General features: G+C 50.9%; 1 protein-coding gene across 5 annotated transcripts in view; it reads right to left on the reverse strand.

The window, feature by feature from the left end:
• Positions 1-1,199: 1,199 nt before the first annotated feature.
• The window catches only part of LOC107117103 (tropomyosin alpha-3 chain), a 65,878-nt gene continuing 44,203 nt past the window's right edge, over positions 1,200-22,874 (reverse strand). For 2 of the 5 annotated variants that reach the window (XM_015419150.1, XM_015419148.1), the window contains exon 9: positions 1,200-1,455. In XM_015419150.1, the coding sequence (XP_015274636.1) occupies positions 1,373-1,455 (83 nt within the window). In that variant the 3' untranslated portion in view covers positions 1,200-1,372. Of the gene's footprint in view, positions 1,456-15,019; positions 15,595-18,634; positions 18,718-22,874 lie in introns of those variants that run through there. The other 3 variants (XM_015419146.1, XM_015419149.1, XM_015419145.1) reach the window with 2 other exon arrangements.

Below are 22,874 nucleotides of genomic sequence, written 5' to 3' on the forward strand. Positions count from 1 at the left end.
GCATCTTGTTTTAGGACAGTTTCTGATGAAAAGGTTTAACAATACAATGGAGGGAATGCATCTGTTTATTTCCAAAAAAATATAAGACACAATAAAAGACAAAGAGGTTTTTTTTCTTTTAGTATCAAAACACTTGATATGGTTCCTCATTTCTCCACACTGGCCCCAAAAGCCACCGCCGCCAGAGCGCTTTCCCTCCAGTTGTGCCGTGGGAGGGTGACACAAATGCAAGAACGCCTCAAAGGTCACAAGAGCGGACAGCAACACGGTAGCCGGTATCCAGTTTTTTTTGTGTAGTTAAGAGAGTACGATAGCTCCTGGCTGTGGAATTGGGGGGGGGGGGGAGAAGAGGCCCTGCCCTCATGCCTTGAGTGAAATCTGTCTCCCCTCCGCCCCGGCCTCCACGCAGAAGCCATGAAGCGTTTACCAAGCACAGAGAAAGCTAAGCCTAGCTGGGGGTGGGGGTGGGAGAGTTCCTGGATCCAGTGAGGCAGGCCGGGGAATTGCAGTTTACTTTACTGACCAGGTGTGAGAGAACTCGGAAGAATGAAAGAACTTGAGAAAGGTGCCCAAAGGACAAGTAAGGAATGTGTTGGGGGCGGGGGGGGAAGAACCACAGATTTTTTTTTTAAATTTAAAATCTCCCCCCCTGAAATTTCATAATGATACAGCTGTTTTTTTTTCCCTATACTATCAATAGCCTTAAAGTACAAGAGTTAATACTGTACTTTGGCAAAAATACCACCACCCCCAAACCCACAACCCCACTTGAAGCAAGAATTCCGAGATGCGGAAAGTTGAAAAGGATTCACAGAGGTGAGCTTCCCCCAGCAAATTCCAAAGGCAGGTGAGGGCTACCTTCTCTCAAGTAAGTGGAGGGGGGGGGGGACAGGGAGAAGACTAGCTACCCCCGCATAAAGCTGGTGGTCCAAAGAGTGCACAGGATGTGTGTGAGAGAGCAGAATTAGTCGCATACCTTACAAGCCCTACAGCTTTACGAGCTTTGGGAGTTACATTGGAATGTTTGCTAAAAACACCCACCCCCCTCAGTTTATTACAAAGAGTTTACATCTCAGATACACCTTCCCTAAAAAAAAGAGCATTTGTGTTTGTGCGCGGATATTTCTTTTTTTTTCCCTTTAGGAGGCGGGCAAGGGTTGGCATTTTGGTTAAGTTGGCAACAATGGTTTGTGTTGTTGTTTTTTAAAAAAAGCTTAACCTTTGACCCCCTGACCCCCTTCAAGGGTTAGAGGTCAGCTTTTTAAGACAACAGCCTGCCCCAGCAGAGATCTCGCTGTTCCAAGTGGCTACAAAAAAAGGCAGTGGGGGTGGGGGAAGAGGCGAGAGGAAGCTGGCTGGCTGGCGGGTCTTTTTACATGTCGTTCAGGTCGAGGAGGGTCTGGTCCAACATCCTTTGTGTGCAGAGATGCTCCTCTTTGGTACATTTCAGTTTATCTGGGAAGAAAGAGAGCTCAGTTAGTCGGGGATTACGGGGTGCCGCGGGATCTCGGCTCATCCGTGCCCCCCTCCCCCCCCGAGGTGCTCTTCACAGCTGTGCAGCCACACAAAGCTTTGACTTGCAAGGGCGTGGTTGGTGCACCCCCCAACCCCCCCCAAAAAAACACTAGTGTTCCCATTCTCCTCCACTGGAATCCTTTTCAATGTACGTGCATGCAGCTATGCTTAGGACCTTCGCTGGACGCTTTCAAGCAGAGGCTGGACGGCCATCTTCCAGGTACGTTGTAGGGCTCTTTCGGCTATGCTCCTGCAGAGTGCAGGGGGTTGGACTAGATGACCTGCAAGGTGCCTTCCAACTCTAACATTCTATGATTCTACGAACGGACCCACCCAGCTTCCCTCTGCCATAGGTAGTGGACACTCCGTGCTTGGAACTGTAAGCTTTAGCAAATTCTGGAGCCGGAATTTGCATTGGACAAATTTTGTTTTACGTTTCCCAATTTTGGTTCAGTGTAGCCTGTTCCCATGAATCGGAAGGAAGGACAAGCTGTATTTTCCACCCCACCCCTCAAAAGAAAATCTGATTCAGCCACCCCTCTAGTCTCTCATAATAATCATCTCTCTTACTACTACTGTCTTAGCCAATGCTGAGAGATATGGGGGGGGGGAATGTGATGTCACTTCTGGGCGATGCACTAGGCTGCCTCCCTTAGTCTCTATGCTCTTTACCATAGAGACTAGGGGAAATTCCTAGAGTGCCGCTATATCGAGGGCATTTTTCCCTCCCACTTCTCTGTTCATTACTGACACACTTCCCTGCATGTATTCGTAACCATAAGGGCTAGAAGCCTTCTTTAAAACAGAGCACTGGTTCTTGGGAGTACAAACCCTTCACCAAGTGTCACATCTTGCGGGTCTACTGCTACATGCAGTCCCGACCCATAATGTTTTCATCCTCAGCTCCCTCAATGGAAACCCTTTTCATGCCATTTGTGAGTCCCACCAAGCACCAGCCACCAAAGGAAGTTAAGCACTTGTGTGTTCAAAACGGACTTCTCAGCCAAAACGGCATGCACGGGTTTGCGATCCAGTCATATTGGACAGTCTGGGCTCCAGAAGACGTTTCCGAACATATTGTCCGTACTGGGAGGGAAATGAACCTTTTGCGGGTTCCAAAGATGCGGGGGAGCTGTCTCGACAACCTCTGTGCCTCGAAGATAGCAGCAAAAGGGTATGCCCTCGTACACAACCACCGATGCTCCCTCTAAGCTGTGGAGTCTTGTGAGCAAAAATTCTACTTTGTGAGCTCCTGGCATTAAAGTTGTGACTGAGCGATTTGGCTACTGCATCAATTAGTTTGCTCTGGAGCCATCCTTCCTGAGCTAAGACAAAACTGTGTGAGCCTGAGGCTAAAAACCTTTGAGCTAGTTCACACTAACTCAGCTTAGAGGGAACACTGACGACCACCCATGCGCAGAAACATGCAGCGGGGGGAACTGAGAGCAGGTCAGACAGTGTGCGCGCCCGAGTTTCCCAACAGAAGCTCCCATGCGTTCCTGGCTTCATGACGCAGAAGGGCCGGAAACCACCTTCCAAGCCAGGCCTGGTGAACAGCCAGAGGGCAGGGGTGCGTTTCCCAGTGCTTTCGTTTCTCCTCCGCACGCGCACACAAAACGTGCTTCCTACACAGCCCCACCGCATCCGGCTTGTTCGCGTGGCTCCGATCGCCGCCGTCGTCGCCAGGGTTACCCCCTCCAGCCGGCAGATGCGACGCCAGCAGCAGGGTACCTACCCAGCCTCCTCTGCAGACCGCCTTCCCCTACCCCGTCTGCTCACTAACATGATTGAGCACAGGTATGAAAGACACCCCGAAAACACATACAAAGTGGGCCGGTGGTTTTATTGTTACAGGAAAATAACAACTCCAGTTAGCCAATTCATGCAAATAGGAGCCTATACAAAGAAAATAACAGAGTACAGAAGATACCACCGACAGATAACTGGGAAACCGTCAACAGGAGTAGCTAGTTTACTGGGGAAGTCTGTGGCACGGTCCCCTGCAACGGCAGGAAAATGGAGCAGCCGGGGCTGTTCCAGCTTCCTACAAGAGCAGGCGGAAGCTACTGGAGAGACCACGTCCACAGCAACTTCCACTAGTGGCTTACTGCACTTCAAACAAGTGGTGACTTTTTTTTTTAAAGTACAGATATATATAAAAGCTCTTACAAAATAAGTACGTTACGAAAGGGAAGCAGCCAGTGCCCTGGTTAAAGCAGCGGTAGAATTGCTCTAAAAGTCTGCCAAAGAAACTTTTCAAAAAAAAAAAAAAAGAAAGCACGTTCTGGTTTCAACTGCATCCAACGGGGCCCCCCGGCGACTCATGACGAGCCGGGGTTTTTTTAAACGGAATTAGCGGGACCCCCCTTTCTCAGTCACAGAGATCATGCAGCGTTAACTTCAGTTCGTGAGCGAGGAGGCGGTTTTTCTCAAGTTGGCTGTACAGGCGCTCTGCAGCGGCAACATAGAAGAGGAGGAGGAGGAGGAGATTACGGGGGAAATGAGAGAGAAAAAAAGAGAGAAAGGGAAGTTAGTCGAGGACTAGAATTCGGCTCCTCCCGCCGCCGGTGACCCATGCCAGCTCTGCTGGGTTTAGGCAAAGAGGCTTGCCTTTATACGAAAGGACCAGACCAAGGCTGGGACAGGAGAGGGGGAAACAAGAAGAGTGGCATCGACCAAAGGGAAGGGAGGAGAGAAAAGTCGCACGTTTTAAAGAAATGCAGAGAAGTGAAGAGAGTCGAGTGGACAAGATTAAGGCTTTAACAGATTAGTTGATGCATGCTGTCAGGGGGCACAGAGAGCCAGGGGATTTCCTTTCCTTACCTCTCCGTCAGGAGGCTTCACAGCGGTCAGATCCGCAGCCCGCCCTTAATCTCAGTTACTGTACACAGGCGGCTTCCCCCCCACTTCTTTCTTTAGAGTTATAGCAGATGCTATATGGAGGGCAGGAGACAGCTGCTGCCTGGGACTCGTGAAACTCCCTCATACTGAATCAGACCACCGATCTGCTGGGATCAGTCTTGACTACTCAGACAGGCAGCTGCTCTCCAGGTTCTCCGGTCAAGGTCTTTCCCATCACCAGCTTCCCCATCCTTTTCACTGGAGATGCTGGGAATCCAAACCTGGGACTGTCCGCATGCCAAGCAAACGCTCTGCCGCTGAGCCACGGACCCTCGCCAAAAGACGCACAGACTATTGATCCACCGGGGTCAGAACTCTCTGCTTAAATTTATGGTGACTCAAGGTCTTTCTCACGCCACCTGCTACCCGATCCTTTTAAATGGAGATGGTGGGGAATCGAACCTGGGACCTTCTGCATGCCAAGCAGACACTCTGCCATTGAGCCACCCCCCCCAAAGGAATTTTGGCACATCCTGTTTATCAGGAAGTGACAAACGTTGACACCCCCCCCCCCCCGGCCCAGAGCCCGCTTTTTTTTGTCTAGTGAATGACATGGGCTACAATCCTGGGGATTTTGAGCACAGGGGAACCTCACTCCCTTGGAGAGTGCCGGGTTGCTAGAACGGGCTGCTGGCACGTGTACTGAGGAGTGGCACGCCTGTTTGCTTGGCTCTCTGCCTGGGCATCACAGATGAGTCCCCGAGGTGCTGGCAACACCACTGAGGTTGGTGGCATGGAAAACGACTTATGCCGGTCACAGCTGGCACAGCCACATCCGAGGAAACCCCACATGGGATCCCAGCCCACTCCTGCTACGTCTGGTCAGGTACAACCCAAGTCTCTTCCTCCCTTTCCCTTCCCTTCGCTGGCACACCAGTGACTTCATGGGCAGAGGTGGTGTGTGTGGGGTTATTTTTGCACAGAGGCCACAAAGGCTCTCCAGGATCTCAAGAGGAGGTCTTTTCCCATCACCTACTGCCTGGGCCTTTAAGAACATTCGAACAGCCCTCCCGGATCAGACTAGTGGTCTATCTAGTCCAGCATCCTGTCTCACACAGTGGCCTCAACCAATTCCTATGGAGGGCCAACAGCAGGGCAGAGAGGCCGAGGCCTTCCCCTCATAAGAACACCAGAAGAGCCCTGCTGGATCAGACCAGTGAGGGCCCATCTAGTCCAGCATCTTGTCTCACACAGTGGCCTCAACCAATTCCTATGGAGGGCCAACAGCAGGGCAGAGAGGCCGAGGCCTTCCCCTCATAAGAACACCAGAAGAGCCCTGCTGGATCAGACCAGTGAGGGCCCATCTAGTCCAGCATCTTGTCTCACACAGTGGCCTCAACCAATTCCTATGGAGGGCCAACAGCAGGGCAGAGAGGCCGAGGCCTTCCCCTCATAAGAACATCAGAAGAGCCCTGCCGGGTCAGGCCTTCCCCTGATGTTGCCTCCTGGCTCTGAGATTCCCTGAGGCTTACTGGGGGTGCCGGGGATTGAACCCGGGACCTTCTGTATGCAAAGCAGAGACTCTTCCACTGAGCCACAGCCCTACCCGTCTCCTACAAGGGTCTATTTCAAGGACTGAGTGAGCCACCAAATGGGCACTGACAAGAAACAGGCTGCCAGTATTCCTACTTGACTGCCAAAAAGCCAAGTCACCCCCCCTTCCCCACCCCAGCAAGCCAAACTGCCACTGAACTGTTCACGCACCACAGCCCTAATTGACAAGGAGAGCTCTTAGTTGTAGATGCTTCCTGCCCCGAGTCCGTCAAACACCAGTCTCGCACAAAGTGCATGTGTGCGAGCTCTGCTGTTGGTTGCACACCGTATTCCACCAAAGAGCCAAGTTTTAGGTCTCATGAATCTCGGGGGAGGGGAAAGTTGGAGGGCAAGTCCCCTGGTGGGATGGGGGGGGGGCTACCCAAAAAGGCACAGAAAGCCCCCATGGGTCCATGCTGCCAATCGGAGCCAAGGGGTTGCAAATTCTCCAGACGCTGCCTGTTTCTGCGACAGGCACTGCATCCACGAGGACTGTTACAAGTGGAGGACTTGATGCTGTCTCCTGTCTCAGACTTGAGAAGATGGCACCAAAGAGTTTAGATAGAGAGGTCAGGACACACAGAGCATCCTTTCCTTTGAAGTAGAATGCTACTCTTAGGGGCAATTTCCTCAGCTTCCGCTCTCTCACTCGCTCGCTTTTCTCTCTCGCACAAAAGAAGGTGCTTGATCTCCATCTTGCATCATGGAGGCTGGACCTGCGTCCAGCATCCAACACCATCTAGTTAGTCAGAACAGGTAATCTATATCTACCTCTTACCTGCACTCTCAAGCATGTATTTCCTTTAATAAAGGTTCCTTATTAGTTTTAGAACCACCATTATGCTGGAGAGGATGTCAAGAGATGGGCTCATATAAAAACATTGCTGGTGGGATTATAGTGTGGTAAAAAATTTTTGGAAAGCAGTTATTAAACATATATGTGAAATAACTCTTTGAAATACCAATGGAAATGGAATTTCTTTTACTGAACTGTTGGCCAGATATTAACCGACGCTCACCTAACTCAGACTTGATGGAAATACTTTGTGCAGGCGCTCGTACGGTTATTGCTAGGTTTTGGAATATTGTATAATGGACTAATAATGGAATATTGTATAATTAAGGAATATTGTATAATTGACAAGTTATCAGATTCCTTGACACAAAGCGAAACGGAACCTCGAAGTTTGTTAAAAGTGTGGTTCCCAGTTTTAGAATACTTCGCATCGCATTGTTGCTTATACATGTTTATAACTTCCCTCTGTAATAACTTTCCAACGCAGTTGATTGTTATACCTGGTTCTATATGTATTTGTACTTGTTTATATTTGTTAATTTATTTATTTATTATATTTATACCCCACCCATCCTGCGAACAGGCTCAGGGTGGCTAACAGAAGCGGTACAATGTACCTAGTTGACATAACCATAAAAATGTAAAACTACATAAAATACATATTCATATACATGTAATTAACAATCTCCCTTATAAATAAAAGCCGAATGGTGGTGGCACTTCTCTAGAACATTCCACACGCTCCAAAAATCAGTTCGCTGTCTGATCTGTCATTCAGAGGGTCTCCCTATCCACTGGCTGCTTTGCCTGAGTCCTGCCTCCAACATTCTAAACATTTTGCTCTTCCTCTCCCCCCCCCCACAGCCAGTCAGAACACAGAGGTTATTTGCATATGCAGCCTCATTGGCCTTTGCCTCGGAACACAGAGGTCGTTTGCATATTTTAAAAGATGTTTTAGAACTGACTGCTGACTCCGTGTAACTTTGTAAGTCTGTTGCCACACCTAGCCCTGAGCTCTGCTGCGTTAAAACCTTTGAGCACGCTGCTATTTTTCCATGCTTCCCTGGCAGCCCCAAGTCCAGAGAATCCAACAAGAGCTAGTGGTATGTGCAGATTCTCACGACCCCAAATTCCACGCAAGAGGCAATAAGCGAACAGTAAGACATTGGAGTAATGGGGAGAAAAGATGGCGTTGGTAGAACATTTATTGATTTTTGAGGATGTGAATGGACTTTTAAAACTATTTGCCCGTCTCCTGGAGACTAACTCACGGGTCAACGAAATGGACCTTCCGTGCCCTTACTGACCTATACTTGTAGTGGAAAGTGCCATCAGGTCACAGCCAACTGATGAAGAAGAGCTGGTTTTCATACCCCGCTTTTTTCTACCTTGAGTCTGAAAGCAGCGTACAATCGCCTTCCCTTCCTCTCCCCGCAACAGGCACACAGGGAGGTGGAAATCCAGAGAGAACTGTGACTGGCCCAAGGTCTCCCAACAGGTCTCATGTGTCTCAGAGTGGCCTACGATCCCCTTCCCTTCATCCCCGCACAACAGGCACCTTGTGAGGCAGGTCGGGCTGAGAGGGTCCAGAGAGAACTGGGACAGGCCCAAGGTCACCCGGCGGGCCTTGTGTTCCTTCCCTTCCTCTCCACACAACAGGCACCTTGTGAGGCAGGCGGGGCTGAGAGAGTCCTGAGAGAACTGTGACTGGCCCAAGGTCACCCAGCGGGCCTCGTGTGTCTCAGAGTGGCTTACAATTGCCTTCCCTTCCTCTCTGCACAACAGGCACCTTGTGAGACAGGTGGGGCTGAGAGAGTCCTGAGAGAACTGGGAGTGGCCACAGGTCACCCAGTAGGCTTCATGTGGAGGAGTCGGGGATCAAACCTGGTTCTCCAGATTAGAAGCTGCCACTCTTAACCACTACACCACGCTGGCTCTCCTACAGTACACATCTAATGCAGATTAAAAAGGCCTCCTTCTATGGCTAATGCAGCCAATGTTCCCTCTAAACTGTGGAGTCTTGGGAGCAAAAATTCTACTTTGTGAGCTCCTGGCAATAAAGTTTTGAGCGAGCGATTTGGCTACTGCATCAATTAGTTTGCTCTGGAGCCATCCTCCCTGAGCTAAGACAAACATGTGTGAGACGGAGGCTAAAAAACTGTGAGCTAGCTCACACTAGCTCAGCTTAGAAGAGGAGATTGGGTTTATACCCCACCCTTCACTACCCAAGGGAGTCTCAGAGCAGCTTACAAACTCCTTTCCCTCCCCACAACAGACACCCTGGGAGGTAGAGATGGGGCTGAGAGAGCTCTGACAGAAACTGCTCTTTTTCAAGAACAGCTCTGACCCTAACTATGGCTTGCCCAAGGTCATCCAGCAGGTGCAAGTGGAGGAGTGGGGAACCAAACCCGGTTCTCCCAGATTAGAGTCCGCGCACTTAACCACGACACCAAACTTAGAGGGAACACTGCTTGCCACAAACTTTGTTCGTCTCTAAGGTGCTCTTTTCTGCAACTACCGACAGACTAACATGGCTACCCATCTTGATCTATCTCCAATGGCGACTCTTGGTCATTACAGGAGCAACTCAGGACCGCCACTGGCAGTTGCGCAATGCAGACACTGGCTTGGGAAGAGGGAGTTAATTGTGCCCCCTCTTGCTTTATTTCTCCACCCTGTAACCTGTTGATGCAGCTTTGCAGGGCGAGGGCAGGAAGGAGGAAGCAGCAAGGCTGCCAAAGATAGTGAGCCGGAAGAAGTCTGGTCAGCCAGGCGGGTGTCTTCATGTTTGTTCACCATGACACGGCACGCCCGTGCCCACGAATGCCAGCGGCCCCTGCCCAGAATATAGAAGCCAGGAGGCCGATACCGAAGGTAAGCAAGGACAGGGAAGAACAGCAGAGAGCCGGCCAGCCCAGGAGTGACAAACAGACTCTAGTCAAGGGGCCGCAGGAGGACTACGGCACGACACCGCCCTGACTTCCTGTTCCCATTCAGCCTCTTCCGCTCAGCCCAGTGACCACTCAACTGCCACTCAAATGGCCACAGGCAACTAACAGGATGTCGCTCCGGCTATCTGGGGTTTTTAAAAAGGAACTATTGATCAGACAACACATTTCACTACTCCCAGCTGCCGTGGGGGAAAGGGGGTCCAAAAGACCACTGACCCATTTAAGTCCAGGATTATCTGTGCCGCTGGGCAGCTGTTCTGGGGGATGCCAGGCCGAAGCCAGAGGCCTTAATAGAACTGGAGGTGCCCTACGAATTACGCCTGGGCCCCTCTGCGTGCGAGCCGTTGGCTTTGCTCCTCCCCAAGAAGGGTTCGGCCCAGCCCCCTCCCCGCAGGAAGTGTGGTGTGGGAAAGCCACAGAACCCATTTTTGATGCCAGCAAGACACCGGAATCCCTCTTTTGTGTGCTCGTGGCAGACCCGGAAATGCTCTGCCCCAAGCCCAGCAGAATATGTAACTCACATGATGTGCCTCTTAAGCATATGCTTCGGGCCTCTCCAGTTGTTCAGCCTTTTTGGGAGGAAGATCAATTTTGTATTCGAATCAGATCAATTTCGTATTAGAGCATTCATTGATTTTTGAGGCCATGAATGTACTTTTAAAATTATTGGCCTGTCTCCTGGAGACTAACTCATGGTCAGCGAAATGGACCCTCCGTGCCCTTACTGACTTACATTGAAGAGATGGGATTTATACCCCATCCTCCACACAGAGCGGCTTACAATCCCCTTTCCCCACAACAGACACCCTGTGAGGTAGGTGGGGCTGTTGTACACACTGCTTATGAAACACTTTGTACTCTGCCACTGGCTGTCAGTTTAACTTAGTAGGTGCTCTTAACGCTTCCATGGTGCAAATGTTAAGTGCCTTTGATGATTCTAATCACAATAGCTGAAATCAATCATGAACATATATTCAGATATTCACTTTGGTTCATTGCTTAAATGCATTATGGGTAAAAATACTAAATGCTGACAGGCAGTAACTAACTGACCTTGCTTATAGTGGCCAGTTGTAACTGCGCATGCTCCTGATGTCAGTTTGCTTGCGTTAGATGAAGAAGGCTGCATGATGAACTAGTATTTGTTACAATTAGATACTTTTTAGAATCTCACAGAATGGAAAGAAGAAAGCCCATTGTTCAACTGAAGGAGGTATAGTTTTGCCTGAGAAAGTCCAACCCACAGGCTGGACCCAATCAGAATGATGTGACGGATATGTGACAAACTTTGATGGAACCAATAATTGTGATTTATTTCTAACTGTCATAGGGGTTATAAAACCCTATGTCTCCCACTGGAACCTTAGGGAGAGCTGTGGGGTCCAAAACCTTATTGGATCTGCACCTCCCTCCTTTGTTGATCTGATTCTCCTCTACAAGACTGCCGAGTGCTTTCTCAAATTGGGCTGGGGAAGCACACCCGTGATGGAGTTTCTGTCTTACAGGGCTGAGGGAGCTGTGAGAGAACAGCTCTGAGAGAGATGTGACTGACCCAAGACCACTCCAGCAGCTGCATGTGGAGGAGTGGGGAATCAAACCCGGTTCTCCAGATTAGAGTCCGCTTTTCTCTACCCTAAGGAGTCTCAGAGCGCCTTACAACGGCCTTCCCTACGTCTCTTTTAAGCTATGGATAGTGTAGGGCAAGGGCCCTGACAACTTTTTCCAACCTGTGGGCCCAAAGGAATTCTGACACGGTACTGTAGATGCGACCACAAAATGGCTGCCATAAGAGGCGAAGCCAATCACAAAATGGCTGCCAGAGCCAGTGCTCCCTCTAAATTTCCCGCCCCCCGCCTACTGAGTGGAGCAGTTCACATCCCGAGCAGAATTTAACTGCTGCAATCTCAAAATGGGCAGCGCAACAGCCTGCATGGCTCCAGACTGCTGTAGAGCTTCCTGTGTTAACGAGCGGCTGCTCATGCACGAGCGGCTGCTCATGGCTTAGAGGGAACAGTGGCCACAGCTTACCTGCAGTCACACGGTGAAGACTCTTGTGCCGCGGTGGCAGCTGCTGCCAAAGCAGCATTAAAAAACCTGCACAGGCCATCAACGCTCCAGGGGCCAATCAAAAGCCTCGCTGGGGTGGCCCCGCCCACTTTATAGCACTTTCTCTTGACAAGGGGGCACCAGTCTTGTCCGGCACCATGTCACCCCCCCCCCAGGCAGCACACTAGGGAGCCCCTGGTGTAAGGAATGTGCAGACGTGTGGGCTAGTAAAAATAGTTATGACTAGAGTTTAACCCTCTCCTTCCAAGGTGACAAAGTTGTCAGGTCTCCCCACCCACCCTCCCCCGCCGTGGTCACTGCTGTGTTGAACGGTCTCCAAACCCAACCTGCCAAAGGTTCAGCGTTTCAGAATCCAGACCCGCAATGTCAGGGACGGAATCATTTACCATCTTCCTCTCTGGAACCCGACTGCCCGTACGCGTCAAGGGTGTGTACGGAGCCAACCTCTCCTGTGGGTGTGACTGAAGAAGATGGGGTGCAGTCGACAGGATTTAATCCCCTGGAAGGGTAGCAGGGGCAAGACACTGAACACAAAGGAGGGCCAGACCAATCGTGACTGCTGGACATATGCAGGGCCCAGACATGAATCAGACAGGCGTATCGTCCGGTGGAGAAGTTTCACTTGGCGACACCACCCCAAAGATGAACCAAGACAGAGGTCAATACTATTGGGCCACTGCAGTCATGTGTGTAGGGAGCTGTATCTGCCCCTGTATATATCTCCCCCCCCCCCTGACCTTTCTTGCATTACCTTCAACCATGGAGTAAACAGCCTCTTCTGGGCATGTTACTTTCCGATTGCAACTGCTGATGTACAAATGCACGCGGTATGCACACAGCCTCAGTGTGGTGGAAAGAGCGCAATGGCTTAGTTTTCTCTCCTAGCACCAAGCTACTGGCATCGGTGGCGCTGTGTGAGGCCATGCCAAGCTCACATTTGGCAAAACACGGTTATCCGACAGTGGGGAAAGCACCGGGGCTCATGTTCGAAGCACTTACTCCCTTTTAAGGCCCATGACTGACACATAACAGGTTTTGAGGTGGGATTAACGTATCAGTATGCATCTCTGGTGATGGAATCAAGGTAGTTCACAGGAAGCTCAAAAGCCGCTGTGATGCACCCAAAGTTCAGATGAAGGAGACTACTGTAAAGCTTCCTGCCCTCTTATGTCAAGACAACCACCAGACTACACAGGGTAGGGTTGCCAGTAGCTTTAACCAATGACAGCAGATTCGGAGTGTGGTGCCCACGGAGCTTGTGATGTCACTTCCAGGCTGGCACGCTAAGAATTTTCCCTCATCTCTATGGTAAACACCATAGACACAGGAGGAAATTCCTAGAGCGGCATTGTCGGTGCCATTCCCCCCCCCCTTCCTGCTCCCTAATTTTTCAAGGGCAGTGGGGGGGTTTTGCCCACCACAGACAGGCAAATGGCAAGCCTACCTTAGAGCGAGTTAATTTCTCTGAAACCTAGACTACCTCCTCGAGGGCTGACTCCTGCAGAGCTAGGTTGCAAACAGCACCTCTCCCCCACCCCCCCTTCCCAGCACAAAAAGCTTTGCCCTGATGCAAAAGGCCTGCCCACCCACCCGCATCCAGGGAAACGTGCTGAACAGATGGAAAGCTGGTGGAATAGCTCTGCAAGATCTAGCTTCATACTGTGCAGAGGACACAATGGAGGGCTGCAAGGCCGTTACGTTTTAATTTACAGTACAGGGTCTATATTCATGATCATTAAGACTGTTCACCAAGATTGCCAGTTCTGGAGTGGGAGATTCCTGGAGTTTGGTGGTGGTGGGGGGCTGGGAAGGACAGCGTTCGAGGAGGGAAAGGACCTTCAGTGGGATCCAATATAGTGTGGTTTGGCTTGCTTTTGTATCCAGTTATTATTATTGTCAGTGTAAATGTCTGTCTCCCCTCCCAAGTCACTCTTTGTCCCATGCCTGTGCGCATGTTTCCAGTATGGTCACCCCATGTTTCAGGGAATCATAGAGCTGGAGGGGACCTCCGGGGTCATCTAGTCCAACCCCCTGCACAATGGAGGAAATTCACAACTACCTCCCCCCCCACACTCCCAGTGACCCCTGCTCCATGGCCAGAAGATAGCAAAAAAAAACCCCAAAACCTCTCCAGGATCCTGGGCAAACTGGCCTGGAAAAAAAATTGCTTCCTGGACCCCAAAGTGGCGATCGGCATTTCCCTGGGCGTGTCAGAAAGGCCCACAAGAACCAAGCATACCTATTTTCCAAAGTGAGCTGCCCAGTTGGGACGGAACTGGTACTCACCGAGCCCAGCGTCCCACTTCCCAAAAGAGCCCTTACACAGAACTTCCCCATGGAGCCCCAAAGCTTCGGGCATTCAGAGGTGGGCCTGCTGCAAATGCGGAAATGCTGTTTGGCTGCTGGGCCACCAACAGCCACCCTCCTTGGTCCCTTGTCTGCGACACTGTTCGTGACCAGTGTTCCCTCTAGGAACGTATCTACTCGACTTTTGTCTCTACTCAGGAAGGAGGGCTCCAGAGCAAACTAATTTATGCAGTAGCCAAATTACTTGCTCACAGCTTTAACGTCAGGAGCTCACAAAGTTGAAGTTTTGCTCACAAGACTCCACAGCTTAGAGGGAACATTGTTCGTGACCCTTCTTTCCAGTGCGAACACATACGGAGCTGCCTTATGCCTTGGTCCCATTTAGTTTGGCTGGAGATCCTGGAGGTTTTTTGTCATCATCTGGCCATGCAGAAGGGGTCACTGGGGGTGTGTATGGGGTTTTTTTGTGTGAATTTCCTGCACTGAGCAGGGGGGATGGACTAGATGACCCTGGAGGTCCCTTCCAACTCTATGATTCTAAGGTCAGTGCTGTCCACTCACACTGGCAGCGACCCTCCTGAGTCTCGAGCTGAAGTCTTTCACGTCACCTACCACCTGATCCCTTTAACTGAGGATGCTGGGGATTGAACCAGGGACTTCCTGCATGCCAAGCTGAGGCTCTGCCACTGAGCCATGGCCCGTGTGCTCTGCCCACTGAGCTACGACCCGTTTGTTGACCCCCCCGAATTGCATTTGGCACGGCACCTGCGTGGCAAGTCCAGAGAGGGGATTTCCCCCCACCCCGCACATGTGTGTAGAACCACCCACTGTTACCCATGCTTCATCAACTTGGCGCGCCTGCCCACAAGAGTCAGGAACGAGAGCCTGATAACAAACACGCCGCGTGGAGGTGGGTGGGGTGGAAAAAAATCCAAAGCCAGGGCTGCCGTTTTTAGTGCAGAGTGTCTATATTACATTCCACCGACGGTTACAGACTGGTTGGTAAAAGCGACACGGTGCGAGAGACGCTACATCAGTGCGGTGCTGGGACACACCCAATCCCAGCCGCGTGTCCCTCGCTGCCACCTCTTGCTGCACAGTGCCAACGTCCCGCCCTGGGAGACGGCGGGCTGGGGAGACGTTGAGGTCCTGCCGGCTATGCGGACAGGAATCCGGCACCCTCCCAGCCCCCCCCCAACAGCTGTATGGTCAGAGCAGCACCTCCACGCCCAGTAGACTCCGGCACGCTGGAAGTCACAAAGACTGCTTTGTTTCAGACACAGCACAGGGCGGCTGGAAGAGGAGGGGCGGAGAGGACTCCGGCTACTGGTGAGGTCACACGCACACACACACCCCCGGGACATGGAGGATGTGTGTTCCCAGGGCTACCCAGAGAGAGGTGCGCGTGCGGCCCTGGAGCACAGGAACTTCAGCCAACGGGAAGGGTAGACAAAGTGGAAAAGAGAGAGAGAGAAGGTGCGGAGGCCAAGCCATTAAGTGGTATTTTGGAATCACAAATCTTATCTGTATGAAAGAAGAAGAAAAAAGATAACGAGATTTAAGAAAAGCCCAGAGGGCTCAGGCACAGAAAGCCTCAGAGGAAAAAAAAGCAAGCCGGGAGACTGGAAGAGGGGCATTCTGTGGTTAGAAGAAGGGTTAATATCAAATCCGCAAACCAAACACAAGGCCGGGGAGCAGCTGGTTATGTCAAGCCAAACACTTCAAGGTCAGACACAAGCGAGTCCCCCCCCCCCATAGCCCTCTACCTAGCCACCTCCTACAAACATATACATGGCACAGCTCAGATCCTCAAGTCTCAGCAAAAACTACCTTGGAGGACACCAAATGGAGAGAGTGACGGCAGAAGAGATCTGACCTGGTATGTTAGCCTGGAGTGGCCAAACATTCAAACCGAAACCCAAGACACCGCTAACGGGCACGCAGCAGTGGCAACAGAGTTCAGGAGAGAAGACGTGGAAGGAAACTCCCCCCCCCCCCAATTCCAACACAAGAGGAAGACTATTAGGTGCGCAGCACATTACGACGTGTGGTTATCAAAGCCCCAATGTATTTTTGGCTGGGCAGCCTCTCTGGGGGGGGGGGGGGGTGTTTGCTGGCCCACAAACTTCATGCTGACCTGAACTCCTGTCATGTGGCTGTGATCCTTACTGTAAGCGAGGATGTCATTTTTGCACCGCTTAATGCAGAGGTGTCGAACTCAATTTGTTCCAAGGGCCGGGTCTGACATAAATGTGACTTTCTCGGGCCAGGCCACATGTGCCAGAAAATGAAATGCCAGGTACTGGAGATATAAACTGTATAAAGGACAGCAGCTGGTAAGCTCCGAGTTGGTGTAGCTTCGTTGCAAGGCCTCATGGTCCGGGGGGGAGGGGGGTGCAGAAGAAAATCCACATGGGCGGACTGCAGAGCCTGCAGCGCAGCACTGGGCAGACGCTCCCATGCTGCTTGACTGCTGCAGACAAAGTTGTTCCGCCATGCTGAAGCCACAATTGGAATGGCTCCGCCCACTCCTCCCCCAGCAGTCTCCCTGGACCCTCCCTTGCACTAGGTACTCGCGGGACACATAAGCGCCCTGGACGGGCCAGTCCCGGCCCTCATGTTTGACACCCCTGGCTTAATGTGTCATGTTAATACTTAGGTTCTGCTTCAGTTCTATCGGCTCTATTTCTGGTTGGTTCCAGGCTTCTACAGCCCTAAGGCACTGTTTTATCGAATGGTCTACTTTGTTGACTGTATTGGCTCGCTCTATGTAATTTGCCTTCGAGTCGCAGTGAGATGGACTGTCAGTAACACAAATCCTCCTACATTCAGAAGCAGTCCCACCGAACCCTCACAGGTAAACAGATATTGGGAGTGATGTGGGGAGGAGAGAGAACGCCTCAACAGCTGAGCCAGACAGTGTTTAAATTGGGCCATGTGTCCTCACTATAAATATTGGAAAAGTGTGTGCGCTCAAAGGTTTGTATTCTGAGCCTTAAACAGTTCAGTAATTTATACACAGTACCTTTCATGCCTCAGCCAACGTGGCTCGTATGATTTACCCTGTTTCTGCTAGTCGTGGGGGAGGGGAAAGGAACTGTGTGTAATGCTCCCTCTACGCTGTGGAGTCTTGTGAACAAAAAAAACTAATTTGTGAGCTACTGGCATTAAAGTTGTGAGCGAGCGATTTGGCTGCTGCAATAAACTAGTTTGCTCTGGAACCCTCCCTTCCTGAGCCAAGACAAAAATCTGTGAGCCGGAGGCTAAAAAAACTGTGACCTAGCTCACACTAACTCAGCTTAGAGGGAACACTGGCTGTGGGCCCCACCTTTTAAACTTCTGGATCCTACTCAGCCAACCCACCTGGCTGCAGAGGTTACCCAGCACTGCCCACAGGACTTAGAAGCCCAACGTCACAGGCTGTGGATCACAGCTGTAAAGGGATAGAAGCTTGTCTCAGTGACAACAGGGGCTACCCGGAAAGTGAATACGACAAGCGAGTTTGGTCAGACCTGCACTTCTGGCTCTGCTGGTGCGTGTTCCTCCACCGCAAGGTGCACTGGTGCAAGGGCACCAATGGATAGAGCTTTGCACCAGAGGGACACACTGAGATCGGTGGGGCTAAGTAAAGGACCCTGTCTAAAACCCCGTCTCCTAATCTCAGTGTATACCAAAACCCTTGCTTGGAAGCATTTCCATTTTTTCTTTTTGTGGGTTTGTGCGCAGCTTGCACGCCTGGAACTCATGGTAACTTCTGGCAGACCCTAGTCGGGCTTGGGACACTTCGGAGAGGTGGCTTGCCATCGCCTGCCTCCGTGTCCTGAGCCGTGGTGTTCCTTAGAGGCCTCCTTCCCAAGTACTGATTGGGGCCGACCCTGCTCAGCTTCCGAGACCCGACGAGATCGGGCTTGCCCGGACTATCCAGGTCAGGGTGAAAGCGTTTCCATTTTAGTGACCACCTCTCAGGGCAACCTTGTTCACGGCAGCGCGGTGCAGTGGCCGAAGTGCCAGACGGGGATCTGGAAAGCCCAGCTCCTGCCATGCAAGCTTGCCGGGTGACCCCAGGCCAGTCGCACACCCTCGCCCTGACCTACCTCACAGGGCCGTTGTGAGGACAACACAGAGGAGGAGAACAACGTAAGCCCCTTTGGGCCCTCCCCCATCGGGGGAGGAAGGCTTGGATAGAAGCAGTGTAAAAAACTAACAGCCACGTGACCAGTGAAAAGTAAAAGCGGAGCCTCTCTGATCAGCAGGTACGGGCTGCGCCTATCAAAATGCACTGGGGGGGGGGGAACCTTCCTTGATGAAGCTCACTGCGCACTGCCAAGTCTCCTTTTGCGCCAATAAGAAACGCCGACCCAAAAGGCAGCGGGGGGGAACTGAACCAGGAAGTCAGCAGCGTAGCCTCGCCCGGCCCCGACCATCGGCACAGCACCCACGCGGTCACACAGGGATGACTCCCCCCCACGTACCCCCCCTTGCCACGGCACACAAAGACACGCTCAAGCGGAGAGCAACACACAAGCTTCCCCCCCTGCCCCTGCCCCCGCTCCGGCACTGTTATTTACATGGAAGTCATGTCATTGAGGGCGTGGTCCAACTCCTCGCTAATGGCTTTGTACTTCAGTTTCTGGGCATACAGCTCGTCTGGAAAAAGGGAACGGAGAGGGCGTGCGGTCCGCACATCAGGCACAGAAGTGACAGAGGATCGAGAGAGAGAGACACGGGGAGGAGGAAAGGGAGAGATCAGCCCCACGTGGTACGGAGCGGGCTCCGTTTGGAGCTTGAGGGACATTCGAAGGCTGACCACAATGGAACTCTCGGTCCCATTTGCCAGACGGTGGGAAAGCGGCCAGCTGAGTTCCATTTCCAGAGGTCAAACTGCTATGAGTGGCATTTATTGTGGCTTTGGGGGAGGGGATGGGGGATGTATCCCACCACCGCTGGAAACTATTACTGGGCTCATGCTAGGAAGAAACAGATCCCTACTTTCTGTGGCTTCTTGGGCTTGGGGGGGGAAACCGTCCCAGATTATGAGACAGAACAAACGCAAAGAGACTTTCTGGAGAATACGTGAACGAGAACTCCTGAACAGGAATGGTTTATGGGGAACCTTGCGTGTTCTGAAAGAGCCTGAGTGCCTCTGACACATTTCTGGATACACCGGCTGTTTTTCTTCCCTTGTCCTGGCCCTTTCACCCTGCAAACTGCTCTGTGTTCCTTCTTGGCTTTATATGCCACTTTGAACAGGTCTCTAGGAAACCTATGTGCTGCTGCCTCCTTTGCTTTCGTTATGCAGAACTGCTTGCAACTGCTCTGTGTTCCTTCTTGGTTTTATATGCCACTTTGAACAGGTCTCTAGGAAACCTATGTGCTGCTGCCTCCTTTTGCTTTTGTTATGCAGAACTGCTTGCAACTGCTCTGTGTTCCTTCTTGGTTTTATATGCCACTTTGAACAGGTCCCTAGGAAACCTATGTGCTGCTGCCTCCTTTGCTTTTGTTATGCACTGCCTTGCTAAGTACTTTGAGAGGGGTAACAAAGACACTGAGATTCTCCGCCCCCAAAATGGTATTCAGGCAAGAGCTTCTAGAAGCTCGATTAAGCTGAGCTCCCTGCAAAACAGGGTGCCATTCGAGCCACACAGGAGTGCTCCTTTGTAGCCCCTTCTACCAGCTGCAGCCTGCTCTCCCAAAGATGGATCTGGCCACTGTTAAGACTGCCAGTACCGTCCAGGTTAATTATAACACACTGTGCGTGGGCATGCCTTCAAAAACAGTGTTGGGAGCTCCAAAAGGTACACGGTGTGGCCTCTGGTCTGCTAGCTAACACCTCATCTAGGGAGCATCTTACCAGTATTAAGGCAAACAGTATACTGGTTGCCTTATGGGTGGGCTTAATTCAGAGCGATGGTTTAAAAGGCCTAAATGACTCTGGACTACGGTGCTTAGCAGAGGGGCAGGTACCTATTGGAGCACAGACCCCTAAAAGCCCTGCTATACCTTCCTCCATTCATGGAGGAGACGCAGAGTCCCTTCTCTAATATCCCCAATTATCCACCCAGATCCATCCATCATCTAAGTGATCCAGCCCAAACCCTGTCCATCCACCCATCTATTTTCGTTTTGGTGCTAAGTTAAGAGACTCCAATTTCCTCCGGCCTTTTGAGGAGATTCACTCCATTTCATCCCTGCCATTTTGATTTTCTCCAACTGTTTGATCGCTGGACTGCTCTGCTCCTATATGGTCTTTTTTTAGGATTTTGTTATGCCTTCACAGTTGTTAGATGATCATCGTTGACGGAATGTTGCGAGCAGTCTTTTTTTTTAAAGTTCTATATTTAGCAAATCGCGTTAGGGCTTTTATTGACTTCCTTTTGTGAATTGCTTCGGGAATCTTTGTGAGAAGTGATTTTTTTAAAAAATACCTGGTGTGTTATCTAACTGTGCGGGTATCTGTTTCAGCTTTGATGCTTCCAACTTCCTGAACTTTCTGCCACATTCTAGAACCCATACGGATAAAGAACTGCAAATAATCCAGGGTTTATGGAGGCGGGGGGGGGGGAGAATACTAAAGGGCTAGAGAATGTTCTGGGAGCCACTGAATTTAAAGCAACAAAAAACACTGAGGAATTTAATTTCAAGGTTTCAAAACTGCTTCCCAAACCAGAATTTGGTTGCTTAGCTACTATCTGAGAAGAGACACCCCCACCCCCACCCCATGGGCCAGATCCTACTGATCAGCCAACAGTGGATCTCTCACCTAATGCAAGGGGCTCCTGGATCCAGCCCAAAGGCCCCACAAACCAGAAGGCACTCCTTCGGCAGGTAACAGCTCTCAAAACCATGGTGACACCCGTCTAACCCAATAGGAGTTGAGATCGCAGGTGCGGGCCGACTGACACCCTCCCCCCCAGAAGCAGGAGGCAGGGGAATCGGGAGTGCCACAGCACCTTTGCGAGGTTCTGACTGATTTCTACATGGGGTTGGGCCTGTTGCAAGCCAAGGTGTGCTCAGCAGCCGACAGTACAGTTGGAGAAACTTTGTCCCTGTTTGGTCTAGTTTTATAGCCCAATCATTCAGTTCCTGATTGGGTTGTTCTTTTTGTAAGCTACATTTTCAAACAGGGCCTTGGCCAACAACAACTGGTTCTGCAACAGGGCAAGGACTAGTTCAGTGTAGTGAGCTACCTGGTAACAAAATGAAACTGCAGGACAGCAGGACCTGACACGCAACGAATTTGGGGCTTAACTTACTCTTCCTGCAGTGCCCTTGGGGAGTTATTTCCCACTGGCATGTGATAGGCAGTGATTGAAGCTTTCCAAGCAGATTCAACTTAAAGAGGAGCTCTTGAACAACTCCTTCCGCCTCCCAAGTTAAGAAGAGGCTTAGAACTAAAATGAAGCACTGGTGTATAAGTGTATCTACGGCCATGAGGGAAAGGCATAGGTAGAAGGAGAATTTGAATCAGAGTGAAACTTGCATGACAGTATTTTTCTGAAGCGGCACACTGATTTTGTTTAAGGCGTAAGCCTGGTTTCCTGCAGGCAGCACAGGGTAGATTACAGCTTTTGAACATTCCTCCACGTGAAGAACTCCTTGCAAACTGAAAACTAGCACAGCAGGGAGAAAGGACCTGGCCCCTTCTCTTTGCTTGGTATGCTTGCGGGGAGCCTACTTAAAATATAGGGAAGACTCCAAACTCGGATCCCTCCACTCGCCGTTCAGGTAATTGGAGTGCATCCTACAACATCTCATTCTTGTGCATCTGAACTGGGCCTCAGTCACACCTGGATTTCTACACTGTAGGGGGGAAACATCTGGAGACGGACCCCCAAGCCTACATCTACCCAGCTTTCAGAGAGATCAGAGAGATCGCAGCACGAAGAACCAGGACAAGGTGTGGGTATGCTGCCTCTTCCTTCCCAGGTGCTTTTCAGAATCCATATGGCATTATGGGTATAGAAGGTACCCTATCTGGGGCCAAATCGGGCCTCTACGAGCCGGATCGGGACAAACACGGGTACTCATTGCTCCAAGGAATACAAATGCCTGGTCAATCACTGCTACTTGTTGAGGACACCCCAGCTCTGACTCGACAGTCACACTTCCGGACCAGAACTGGAAGATGTTCTAATTCAGCAGTCGTGCGTTTGGCAGCTGACACATGACTCTCATCTTAAGAGGCCTCACAAACAGCCTCGTCTTGTGTCTACTAACCTTGCTGCTGAACTTTCCTTTTTTGGGTCCAATATCAACTTATATATTACAATGAAATAACGAACGATAACACTGTAACATGAGTCTATCTGTACCTCAAATTGTTTGGCCTCTGAATAAGGCCCTCAAGGGGCGGAAATGCATCAGGTCACTCGTACTGGCCCTTGTGTTCGGGTCACTTGTATTCTGTAATGAGGCTTTCACTGGGGCCTTATATATTTTTGACTTTTTCCAGGGCTCTTTTTGTAGAAAAAGCCCAGCAGGAACTCATTAGCATAATAGGCCACACCCAACAGCAGAAACTCATTAGGATATTAGACCACACCCGACAGCACAGCTCATTACCACATTAGGCCACACCCCCATTTTACCAGAAGTGTGGTCATCCAGCCACACCCACCTTTTGCTTGTTATTCTGTTTACCTTATTTGTTGTCAAAACCCAGGGGCTTTTTTGTAGCAGGGACTCCTTTGAATGTTAGGCCACACACCCCTAATGTAGCCAATCGTAATAGGTTTCTGCTGTTGGGTGTGGCCTGTTATGCTAATGAGTTCCTGCTAGGTGTGGCCAACTTGGGAGCCAGCCGG

The sequence above is a fragment of the Gekko japonicus genome, unplaced genomic scaffold, assembly GCF_001447785.1.
Source record: "Gekko japonicus isolate JY-2015 unplaced genomic scaffold, Gekko_japonicus_V1.1 scaffold25, whole genome shotgun sequence".
NCBI lineage: Eukaryota > Metazoa > Chordata > Lepidosauria > Squamata > Gekkonidae > Gekko > Gekko japonicus.